This window comes from Eptesicus fuscus, chromosome 10 (genome assembly GCF_027574615.1).
Source record: "Eptesicus fuscus isolate TK198812 chromosome 10, DD_ASM_mEF_20220401, whole genome shotgun sequence".
Taxonomy (NCBI): Eukaryota; Metazoa; Chordata; class Mammalia; order Chiroptera; family Vespertilionidae; genus Eptesicus; species Eptesicus fuscus.
The window spans coordinates 88,226,615-88,239,525 of record NC_072482.1 but is presented as its reverse complement, the minus strand read 5'-3'; the positions used below and the strand labels follow the sequence as shown (position 1 = coordinate 88,239,525).

The window sequence follows — 12,911 nt, the reverse complement described above, 5'->3', positions numbered from 1 at the left end:
TGTGGTTTGAGAAGAACATTGGCCAGAAACGTTGGTCACTAGATATAAGTGGTGGTATATTATAGAGGAATTTGTATGTATACGACTAATTTGAAATTGTAAATAAAACACAAGTTAGCAAGAGTATAGAAAATGGACGTCCTCAAATGGAATGATGTCTGTGAGTCTTTGGCTTTAGATATGGCAAGGTGTTACCTTATTTCTGATAATGACTAAGAGAGCATCCAGTTGGTAACTTGTTTTGTTTCTGCTTTTCTCTTTGCCTTTTTCATGTCTGTTCATCAGGGTGGGGTATGTATTGAATTGTATCAGGTGTTTCCTCCCTTAGACCTCCTTTTAAAACAAATTTTTAATATACATTTTTACTAATTTCAGAGAGAAGGGAGAGGGGAGAGAGAGATAGAGACATCAATGATTAGAATCATTGATCGGCTGCCTCCTGCACACCCCCTACTGGGGCTCAAGCTCACAACCTGGGCATGTGCCCTGACCAGGAATCAAATTGTGACCTCCTGGTTCATGGGTCGATGCTCAACCACTGAGTCACAATGGCAGGGCTGGGGTCATTTTAAACAGCAAAATCACCAACAAAGAGTACAAAAATGCAAAAAATGTGGCAGTATACAGACGGTAAGAAAGGACACTGTATACAGTGGCAGCTGAAACCAGAAGGCGGTGTCAGCCTCTTTGACCTCAGAGGCCACATGAGCAGAAGGGGACTCAAAATTTTCACCACGCTATGCATGTCCATGAACCCACGAATGATTACAGTGAGTAGGCAAATTCACAAAGTATGGAATCCGAGGATGAGAATTGCTGGGATGTGCACGATTTCCCTTTTGTAAGCTCTCTAAGGCGGTTGCTTTATCTGCCACACTGACTATGGGAGGAATGATCAAAAAAATAAAGTTGCACTAGACTACAAATTTACATGGTGACTTAACATTTGTTGTACACCTACTGTGTGCCAGGCCCATACTGGGAGCAGGATATGCAGCGGTGAACAAAATCAGAGACCCTGTCCTCACACATAAGAATACGAGTAGGAAGACTAGCAAAAGGAGGAAGTAGCAAGGCTTGAAATGTAAAACTTCTCCTCAAATGGAGATGATTTTAGAGACAGAGTTGGTAACGTACATGAGCTACCTTGGAATTAATAGAAATAAAAATCTATTTGCAGGCCCTAGGAGAGGCTGAAGGCAGAAGATCATAGTGGTTACAAGCACATCATACTGGAGTCAGACTGCTCCACCTTGAATTCTGGCCCCGAGTCTAAAGAGCTGTGTGGCTTTGGGTGAGTGACTTAACCTCTCTTTGCTTCTACTCCTGTAAAATGGGGGTAGCATACATCTACCTCTGGGCTGCGATGAGGATTACATGAGAATATTTGTAAAGCAATAAGAACAGTGCCTAGCATAGGAATAAGCACCTGTTAACCATATTGTAAAGATTATGTACAGTAGGACTCAATTTATCTGAGGAAGCAAATTTTGTCAGATCAATTTGATTAGCTTCAGAGAAAGAGGGCAGTGAAAGGCGAGCCGTTCTCATTATGAGGGTGCAAGATGCAGTCCTAGCCCTCAGGCGGACAGCCTGGTGTAGGGATGTGCTGAATGGAGATACCTGACACTTAGGCTCAGCATCGGCACTGCCGTTCTGCTCAGGGTCTTGGTGAGTGGCACAGGTCTGCTGAGAAGGTGCTCAGATGTGCAGGGAAGGATAACTTAGAATGGACTGTAGCCTAGCCAGTGTGGCTCTGTGGTTGAGCATCGACCTATGAACCAGGAGGTCAGGGTTTGATTCCTGGTCAGGGCATATGCCTGGGTTGTGGACTCGATCCCTGGTTTGGGGTGTGCAGGAGGCAGCCGATCAATGTTTCTCTCTCATCATTGATGTCTCTCTCTCTCTCTCTCTCTCTCTCTCTCCCTCTCCCTTCCTCTCTGAAATCAATAAATACATATATAATAATATATATATATATATATATATATATTTAAAAAAGAGAATAAACTGTAAACAATGAAAGAGAAAGTAAACTTTACCAGTAAATAATCTAAACTATTAGAAAAAAAATTCTATAAAATAGCATCAAGTCAATAGCTCTGAAGTAAAACCACTGATGGATTAAAACACACACACAATAAAAGCAAAAACCGGAAGGAGTGACTGGATTGCACAATTCTCAGGTCAGCCGGGGTCCGTGTAAAAACGCAGGCACAGTGCTGTGCGGAACGCCCCAGTGGGAAACCTCCACTACGCCCCTGACACATAATCAAAAGCACACGGCATGCGAGGCCAGAAAACATGCATTCAGCCCATTTTCTGAATGAACCAGGATGCCAGAGGCCCAGTGTCCAAGCATAATTCATAAAACGTGGTGGAGGAAGCTGGTCCCTGGGGAAGGGAAATAGATTGTGTGAAGACAGACTGAAGGTAGTCTACCTGGAGAAGAGAAAGCAGAAGTGTGAAAGCAGAAGAGAATGACGGGTTTTTTTTTCTTTCTGTATCATGACTGTGGAAAACTGAGAAAACAGAATCCATGAGACTCATTACAGTAATAAAAGCCTTTTACTTGTGGATGGATGATTATGTCAAACTACTATGAAAACGAAAGCCCTATACAACTCTCAGGGGGAGTTCATTGTCTCAAGATTTCTGCACTGCAGCCAGCAACTGTAGACACCAGAGCACATATGCACAGAGAGAGAAAAAGATGACAGTGGGTTTAAGGTTTTCAGTGAGTCGCTTATTCTTTATTTCACTTGTTTAGAATGCGGGGGCCATTTGTTTCATGTAATGTGAAGCCAGTGCATTTAACGGCAGCATCTTAACAGTCATCAACAATAGAAAAGGAAGTTAGTGCTTAATAAGGAGGAATTCAGGTAGCGCGTTTTAACTTTGCTGTTTTTGTCTGACATTAAATGATGCTTTGAGCAACTTCACAAAAACCACGTAGTGTCATTCACGGAAATGAAATTGCTGCACATTCGGTAGCTTAGCAGAGTGTGGTTGCCCGGGTTGGTAAATTAGTGTTCTTAGCTGTGTGCACAGTCCTATGAGGACAGTGGTCGCAAACTCATTAGTCAACAGAGCCGCAGTCTGCCGACCACTGTATTAGGAAAAGAACCTAACTTCAGCAAAAGGGTCTGTGAAATCATTGCTAAAAACCAAAAAGTAGTAATTAAGATTCCAAGCCAGTTCATGTAATAAAACACATACTTGTTTCATGGTATTCCTCACAGAGTGTCTTGGTTATGTACAACCAATCTACAAATATACAAATAGTTCTTGCTTTCTATTCCTTTCGTCAGAAGCCCACTTTTTCACATCTTTCTTGGGGAAGAGGGTTATTACACACTTTGCATTTCATTTTATTCTTTTTTTCCTCTTTTCCTGACCAATTTTTTCTCAGGAAAAAGAGTCCCTCATCCCTCTGTGCTTCAATCTCGAGGGGAAAAAATTGATCCTCTTGTTAAAGAATAAGAAGTCACTCAAATATCTGTATCCAAGAAAAGGCAAAATTCGAGCTTTGAAGTAAAATCAGATGTTAACAGAATCAGCATCCTCAATTTCAAATGCCTACTTCTTAATTTTCTGGAATATCTACAGAGGTTTCTACTCTCCCATCCTCTTCCAGAACCACAGAGATAATAAACATTCTTAGTTAACTTCACTATTACATTTACATACCCCAATAGTACTGTACCTTATTTCCATATTTCAAATGCAAAGCACTCCAGTTAACTAGCAGGTTGGTCTGGAAACCTAGTATAATACTAGAGGCCTGGTGCATGAAATTGGGGGGTTCCTCAGCCCGGCCTGTGCCCTCTCGCAGTCCAGGACCCCTTGGGGGATGTGTGCGGGAGGATTGGACCTAAGCCGGCAGTCAGACATCCCTCTTGCAGTCCGGGACCCCTCGCTCCTTACTGTCCGCCTGCAGCGGAGGCAGGAAAGGCTCCCGCCACCTCTGCCGTGCTTGCCAGCTGTGAGCCCGGCTTCTGGCTGAGCAGTGCTCCTCCTGTGGGAGCCCACTGACCACCAGGGGGCAGCTCCTGCATTGAGCATCTGCCCCCTGGTGGTCAGTGCATGTCATAGCGATCAGTTGTTCTGCCGTTCGGTTGATTTGTGTAATAGGGTTTTATTATATAGGACTGGTCCTGTGAGAAAATATATACCAAATTCAAAATGGCTGTACCCACTGATTAACTTGGAATTAAATGTTAGAAATAAATTTGGCCTGCAAGAATCATTATCACTGTCAACAATTACTGACCTCTTACTATGCATAAAGGTATTTACTGTGGGGGACACAGAGGGGTATGTCATAACACCTACCATATCTAATCTAATAATAGACAAATATGCAAATTGACCGCACCTTCGCTACACCTAAGCCACGCCCACCAGCCAAGCCACGCCCACCAACCAATCAGGACGAGCATGCAAATTGCCCCAACAAAGATGGCGGCTAATTTGCATATCAAGACAGTGTCGAAAGAAGCCAAGAGCTGCAAAGGGGAGTAAAGCTTCGAAGAAGCAAGCAAGCCAGGGGGGCGGGGGGAGGAGAAGGGAGGAGCGAAGTCAGGGCCGTGGGCGAAGGGAAACGAAGGTGGGCTGGAGGAGAAGGCGGGGCCGGCAGCAAGGGCGGAGCGGAGGCGGGGCCGGGGCCGAAAAGAAACGCGGGCGGGCTGGAGGAGAAGGCGGGGCCGGCGGCAAGGGCGGGGCGGAGGCGGGGCCGGGGCGAAGGGAAACGCGGGCGGGCCGGAGGAGAAGGCGGGGCCGGCGGCAAGGGCGGGGCGGAGGCGGGGCCGGGGCGAAGGGAAACGCGGGCGGGCCGGAGGAGAAGGCGAGGCGGGCGGCAAGGGCGGGGCAGAGGCGGGGCCGGGGCGAAGGGAAACGCGGGCGGGCCGGAGGAGAAGGCGAGGCGGGCGGCAAGGGCGGGGCAGAGGCGGGGTAGAGTGCAGCAGGAAATCCCATTGCAGGAATTTTCCTGCAACGGGAAAGCTAGTCAGTACATGAATGGGGAGGTCAAAGTAGCAATGAATGCCAAGTGGGCAGAAAACACATCAAGTGCAAAGAAAAGGTGGTTTGGAAGGGTCTCATAATCTTGACCCTTACAAGTTAAACTTAGAGAGATGAGAAATGAGATGGACAAAAGTACATTAATGGGAATGTGGAACGTCTATTAAGGGAAGTGACTAGGCCGGATTAATATAAGAGCATTCTGTTGGAAAGGAACAAACCATCTAGAAGAGGGAGGTAAGGACCGGACTACAGAATCTTACAGATTTCTCAACAGCAGCGTGCGGACTCCCTTGGTGTTCTCTTTATCCAGCTGCAGTGTGCCGAGGTGTAAGAGCCGGAGGCAGGGGGCTGATTAGACCAGACTGTGAAACGGCACTAAGCCTACTAGAACTGATGAGTGGGATTTAGTCCTTTTCTTCTTTTAGTATCTCTGGGAAGCACTTCCATGGTGAAGATGCTGCAGTATTTGTCCACTGTGCTATGAGAATTATAAAGTTTCAGAATGCAGATCTGTAAGTTGTAATGGTTCTCCTGTGTAGTTGAGATCAGAGGAAGAATGTATCCCTGCCCTCAGAAAAGGAGGAGGTAAAGATCTGTAAAGAAAGAAGCTAGAATGAAGTGTACCTTGGGTCAATTTTAGGCTTAAAAGGAATATGCACTTGCACAAACATTGGTGTTAGTCCTTTGAAGAAAGTGTTTATTTTCCTGGAAAAATAATTTGTTATGCTCCATAAAATGTGCATTCTTTAGATAGCTGGACAAGTAACAGAAATATGAACACACTTGATCTTTAGGTCAGCATAATTTTATCTTTGCAAAGCAACCAAACTTTTGGTAAAGCAAAGAATTCAACCACAGTGACTTAACTATTAAATTCTGAGCCCCTGATATATCTCTAGACCAATTCAGAGAAATAGCAAACTTACCACTTTGTTCATTAACACTGAGGAAAAAATGCCTTACAACTCATTTGTATAAGAACATGACCTACTACTTTAGGATAATCCAGTTCCTAGTGAGAGAAGAGATTGGTTCAGGAAGTTTCACATTAGTCCCCTTGTGAGGTGGGTTTAATGTTAATATAAAAAACAAGGAAGTATCCCAAGGTTATAGAGTAAATATGGGCAGATGGCATAATTTAACTCTGTCTTGAATCTTGAGATTTGCGCAGTCTACCTGGGGAACAATGATGTGTCAGTGTTAAAATGCAATTGCTTTCATAATCATTCCAAGCAACTAGGTAAATCAATATTAACTATTATACTACACAGCACTTCTATTTTTGAACCAATAATGTAGAAAGAAATGTATAGTTACAAACACAATGCATTGCGCCAAACATTTTTGTGTGATTAACTATACTCCCTTAAAAAAAATCCAAACAGCTTGCTACATAGAGGGGAAAAACCCAACCCAAGAAATATAAAGCTACAAAATTTTGTTTTCTTTAGAAAAAGTCCTTTTTTTTCTGTTGCCTGATTATATTTTCAGATGAAAGCAATAAAAATTAAAATGTAGCCCAGAGCGATTTTATCTCCAAGTAAAATGGATATAATTGTAGCTTCTGAAAACTGAAGCCAGAAATGTGTTCACTTGTCATAGAGAAATAGAAGTATTTTGTAATACTATATGGAAAAGTATGCTAATACCCAGCAGGCAGATATTAAATTTGGAATGTCCTTTGTTGTCACTACAGATTTATATTGTCTAAGGCAATGCAGCCAACTTTAATTACTCATGGACTGAATATTGATTGTATCTTACACTGTTCACTTCTTAAACCTATCATTGCTCACTAATAACTTGCCATCAACCAATTGGGGTAGAGAAAACTTTGAAATGTGAGTTAACTTTGCTATTTATGAATGCTTTAATTAAAATATGTTTAAAGTTAATAGCTTAGCCCTGGCCAGGGTGGCTCAGTTGGCTGGATCGTCATCCTGTGCAACAAAAGGTTGCTGTGTGACTGCTGATCAGGGCACATACGTAGGTTACGGGTTTGATTCCTTGGTCAGGGCATGTACTGGAGGCAGCCCATCGATGTTTTTTGATTTTTCTCTCTCTCCCTTCCTCTCTAAAATCAATGAACATATCCTCTGGTGAGGATTAAAAAAAAAAAAAAAGTTAATAGCTAATATTGAACTGTCTATGGTTTTCTGCATAAGACTATAGATTGATCCAGGTTATTTTAAAAAATAAAAAATTTAACAGCAAAATAATTTTTTATTTCCCCCCATACAAATTTGCAATACAACATGCATCTCCATATAATGTATTTGTTATGACAGTAGATACTGGTCAACATTTTGTTAATATAAGTTTTCCTGAGAAGTCCAGTTTGCATGCACTGCTTGCTATCCGCCCTCCTTAAAATATAGAGAACGTCAGCACCCAGAGATAGTGACGAGAAACAGAAGTCCATCTTTCCATTTGCAGTTCTTAGTACCTGTAATTGTATCTTAGTGCAATGACTCCTGGAAGGTGGTCTCCAGACCACCACCATGTCCAGGCCTCATCTTCCCTGGTAAAGAATATTTCTGTCCCACCAGGTTTAAAAGACCAATCAAGGCAAGGCAGGGTTTTCTAGAGTTATGTCATAAGGGGACAGTAAGGGCTACTTTGCTCTTTTCAAGTTCAGAAAAATTGAGTCATAATTTGTAGAAAACTCTTAATACAAAGGTGCTCTTCAAGAGAAACACCATTCTCAGCATCTACACATTATTCGAGAGCAGACATGAACTAAATGACTCCTCAGGCTATATGACCCAAGAAATCACATTTTCAACAATGGGGTAAACTTTAAAAAAACCCAAAAGAAAGGGAAGGAAAAGCTCTAACTATGAAAAAAGAAGCTATATTCATTTTTCTTGCTCAGCTGAAACCTGGTTTCTTTCATCAGTTAAAAAGCCTGGGGAAATTAATAAAAATAATCCAAGAAATGCAGTTGAATGCCATGATGTTATGAGAAGACTCCAGACAATGAGTTTTCTCTGGTTTCAATTAACTATAAATTATCTCCTGCCCCACAAACTTTAAAAACAAGTCACAAAATCCACATTAGAATATAAGTTTTTTAATTTTTATAAATAACTTATCTGTTACAAAGATAGTTTACCCAGCTAAATCACAAAACCATCAACTCAAGATATCCAAATTACATTTTATTAATAAAACAAGTAAAAACTGATTTATCAATCTTCACATAGAACTGCAGAGGAAGCTGAAAAACAAGGCCTATTTTAAAGCAAAATGCATCAAATGTAAGGGCTGTGGGTCTACTGTCTAATTAACTAGGATTGTCATATTTCTTCACATATACACAGTGCAAAACCTGGAATTCAAGGCTTTGACATTCATATAGATCACCTGTAATAATCCTGTTTATTTAAAAAATATCCATTTGCAAACATTTACAATGGGTGAGTCTACATTATCTCCTATCTTTTGCTACATTTCAGCACTTCCGTTAGCCCCATTCTAAGCACTGATATATAATTTCATAATTCTTTTTAAATGCATACTGTTATTTCTTTTCTTGATTTTATTTAGTTATATACATTCCTGATCATCTGAATATTTATTTTCCTTATAAAAATATATCATGAAAATAAAGAGATGCTTGAGGTTGCTTCAGTGTTCAAGTTTGCTTGTTTTTCTTTTTTCCAGCTTTTCTTCAGTTGTCCTAAATATGACTAGCCTTGTTTTATAAATACACATGATACTGCCACCAAGTCAGGTTTAGAAACAAATTGCCCCAACAGTAAAGCATTTAAACTTCTCTCTCAAGAAAAGGGGCTGTAGGTACTGCTGCTGTTGCTGGTTTTGAAACTACTTTCCCAATAGTCATCTCTGTGGAAGTTCTGTGGGACACCAGGCAGATGAAGCAAGTTTAACCTGTTGCTCTTTCAGTGGGTAAAAATATCGCTTTAAGCTTCCCTGTGGAAGACAGAGCACTGTTGTGCCACTCACCACTAAAGTCAGTATATAGTGTGACCTACAGACAAAGGTCTTGTAATATTTTTTGCAATTCATTGTGCAGCATCTGTATGTCTTCACAGAATATCGGCACTCATGAGGGTAAAGCACAGAGTAAGTAGAGGAAAGTTGTTTTGTGCATAGTTTCATTTCATTAATGCTTTTTTATTTTAAGGCATTGCTTCTTTTGGGTAAGGCTTAAAAAGGGACATGATCGTGCTTAATCACTAAAAGGAAAAAAGAAAATTAGTTAACAAAAGACTATTACACTATACATATAGAAATATAAGGAAATAATAAAGGAGAAAAGAAATCACTTAAAGCAGACTTGAGAGATCTGTACAGTAGGAAAGCTTTGGGGTACTTCACTGCATGTTTGCACAGACAATGCATGCTGCTTTCCTTTTCATCTTTAGACCCTAGATGCTGGCTTCAGAGTGGAGACGTTTTCAGGGAAGACAAAGACAAGGCCAAGAGTACCACAGATTTGTGAAGTTCTTCCCCTATCCGTGGGCACTATGCGGCAGCAAACAGTTTTTAAATAGTTAAACCTTGTTCTTTTTCTTCACGTTTGTAGTGTTTCACTGAAAGCTTAAAAAAAAAAAGCCATCATTTTATTCCTTCCTCCTGTCAAAATTCAGTAGTGACATGAGGGGAAAAAGGTATTGGGAACACGTAGGCATTAACATTTCGAGAATTATCCGTAATGGGCTACTGGTAACACTGTACATGGTTAGGCAGCGGGCAACCAAGTCTTTCAGCAGATTACCTTTCATATGATGAATTTCAACTGCCCATGATATTAGACTGAGGTATTATTAGCTCCGTGGGCTGACATTTAACATTAGCACAACACCATCTTGTCACACCTTCAATTTGACAAAATCCTAAGTAGCAGTGAAACTTTCCCCCTGATGACAGACTAGTTTCTTGAACTTCAGATGTGGTTTTGGAGAAGATGTAAGGCCTATTGGCTCAGAAATGCCTTGGCATCTCACACTGTTCACAGCGGATTAAGGCTGGATGGTTCAAAAAAGTACAGGCAGTGCAATTCCACTGAGCCCCCTCATCATCTTCTGTATCTTGGGTCTTTGGTGTTTTGATGGTGGACCTTTGATCTGTAAGGAAGCAAAATAATTATTTTAGAAGGGAAAATCACCAAGTCATAAACTACTGGCCATCTTAAGCACTATTTGTACTGCACAGCATGAAGTCAGTTGTTAACCAGATGAAGCATCTAACTGAAAATGACACACAAGCTTGGTCCTCACCAATCTCCATCAAGTTGTTATTTCTCCAATGGGGAATAGCTACATAGACATTATGTAGTCAGTCACCTCAATATCTTCTTAAAGGGAAGCCAGCATCATTTCCCCCAATTTATAGCAGGAGAAGAGGGAAATCAAATCATATAGTACTGATAGCAAAGATTCCCATAATGTCACCTAAGATTGTGGAAAGGTGTCCTACTACAACACAACACAATACTTACAGTGAATTTATATCTTCATTTCCCACTGAGCAGTATTTATATTTCTGTTTTCTACCAGGAATGTAAGTTTTTGTTAAATGTTCTCTATCTGCTGAAAATGTAAGCTTTGAACACAAATAAAATATAAAGATAAAATAATTTCTATAATCTTATTAACTGTTAAGAGACCCCGGAGAAGTTAACAGGGTAAAAATTTTACCATTTTTTATTTTATTTTAAAATCAAATTTATTATGAAGCAGTAGAAAGAACACTAGATTGAAGGTTCTGAGAATGGAGTTCTACATCTGGCTTTGCTACTAACTCCTGATTTCTTTGCTCTGTGATCTTAGATAAATCACATATCTTTTAGGTCAGTGGTCGGCAAACCGTGGCTCGTGAGCCACATGCGGCTCTTTGGCCCCTTGAGTGTGGCTCTTCCACAAAATACCACGTGCGGGCGCGCACGTACAGTGCGATTGAAGGAGTACCCTAATTAAGTTAATAACGATGTACCTACCTATATAGTTTAAGTTTAAAAAATGTTGCTCTCAAAAGAAATTTCAATCGTTGTACTGTTGACATTTGGCTCTGTTGACTAATGAGTTTGCCGACCACTGCTTTAGGTCTAATCTTTCTTACTGATAAGTATAAAGTCAGTGCAGCTTTAAGAGGCCAATGTTCTAGAGTGTTTGAATGAATAGAGGTATCTTAAATATAAGAAATTATTGTATTTCCCCAAATTTGTGACTAAAATGAAATTATACTTACGGATCTTTTTTAGGGGGATCCCATTATAAATTTGGAATAGTATTCCTTTAAATTATTTTGGGAAAGTTTAAAGTAAAAGGAAAATGTATTATTTGATCTCTCCTGTCAGGTTTATAATTTAATGATTTAAACTATTAAAGCAATGTGTATTAATTTGCCAATTCTTCCTACTATCATTCAGCTACTGAGACAGTAACTAAATGATATCTTTCTTGCTATTTTAAAAGACAAACTATTGTATTATTAGATAGAAATATAGAAAATTTTTATAACAAATTAAAAATAATTAAGCGGCGTTTAGTACTTCGTGCCCCTTAGCAGTACCTTATTTACTGATTAGTTTTCAGGAGCACTTTATTGCAAAACTCCCAACTTCAGGCATTGGTCACAATTTTTAGGCACATGCATGAGCAACTTGAAAATACTTAAAAAAAATCAAGGTTCTGACAATACTAGTTAGTATCCCCTAAAACACCTTAAAATAAGTACAGTTTAAAAAGTTTGACTCTTGCCAAAACCGGTTTGGCTCAGTGGATAGAGCGTTGGCCTGCGGACCGAAGGGTCCCAGGTTCGATTCCGGTCAGGGGCATGTACCTTGGTTGCAGGCACATCCCCTGTAGGAGGTGTGCAGGAGGCAGCTGGTCGATGTTTCTCTCTCATCGATGTTTCTAGCTTTCTATCCCTCTCCCTTCCACACTGTAAAAAATCAATAAAATATATTAAAAAAAAAAAAAAAAGTTTGACTCTTTACCACCTAAATTTATTTCATACTCCATACTTGGAAAACACATTATAGAATGATTATTTTAATCTGGGGATCCATCCTAGTTACTAGAACTTCAGACTTACTCAGGTGTTAGAAAACATTCTTGGCACATTTTTTGAAACTGTCTAGCCTTTTGGTTGAACTACAAAGGGTTTTTAGGTAGGAGGGGCAACTCAATCTAGAATAACATTTCAATCTTTTATTAAATACCAGCATCTTCTTAATTATTAATATCTAAGGTAATTAATAGAGGAGCTATAGCTTTTTAAATGAAAAATCTCTACTGGTTTTCTTACATCGCACAATCTCACTTAGTACTTAGAATTACAAATCTTTTTATTAAAGGTACTTGGAAACTAAACCATCAGAATTGAAAAAAGAAGAAGTTACTTTGCAAAAGATGACCTGTAATTTCAGCTATTTAAAGAACTGCATTGTGAAGCAGATCTGATGTTAAGAACTAAATAAACCAGTGAAACTAATAACTTCTCATTTTAGCCTTAAGGCAAAAATGACTGATTTGTTATTTCTTAAAAAATAACCAGCTACAAGTTTCTATATTTTGTGAAAAAGCTTTTAAGTAATGAATTAAAAAAAATTTTTTACCATGCAAAATTTCAAACATATATACATACGAAAGTAGAGAGAATAGTAAAATAAACCCTCATGCACTTATCCCACTTTAATAATTGTCAAGACCAATCTTATTTTATATATATTCCACCTCTCTCCTACCCTCAACGCACAAGTACTTTATGTTGAAGCAAAACAGAAACTTTTTCTTAGAAAGATTCTAGTTTTTGAAAGATTAAAAAGATAATTTAGAGGCAACTCATTCAGAATCTGAAATACCTACTTTGTTTTTTTAAGGAAATAGGCTATGCCACCATTTTCTTTATTCCTT

The 12,911-nt window shown here is 39.7% G+C and overlaps 1 protein-coding gene and 1 long non-coding RNA gene across 5 annotated transcripts in view; one reads left to right on the top strand and one right to left on the bottom strand.

The window, feature by feature from the left end:
- The window catches only part of LOC129150437 (uncharacterized), a 78,387-nt gene that overhangs the window by 10,477 nt on the left and 54,999 nt on the right, over positions 1 to 12,911 (top strand). For both annotated transcript variants that reach the window (XR_008557184.1, XR_008557185.1), the window contains exon 3: positions 1,181 to 1,294. This is a non-coding gene — a long non-coding RNA (uncharacterized LOC129150437). The remainder of the gene's footprint in view (positions 1 to 1,180; positions 1,295 to 12,911) is intronic.
- TAB2 (TGF-beta activated kinase 1 (MAP3K7) binding protein 2) overlaps positions 8,174 to 12,911 on the bottom strand; it is a 65,817-nt gene continuing 61,079 nt past the window's right edge. For all 3 annotated transcript variants that reach the window (XM_028136251.2, XM_028136250.2, XM_008159425.3), the window contains one exon: positions 8,174 to 10,118. In XM_028136251.2, coding sequence (XP_027992052.1) covers positions 9,976 to 10,118 — 143 coding nt within the window. In that variant the 3' untranslated portion in view covers positions 8,174 to 9,975. The remainder of the gene's footprint in view (positions 10,119 to 12,911) is intronic.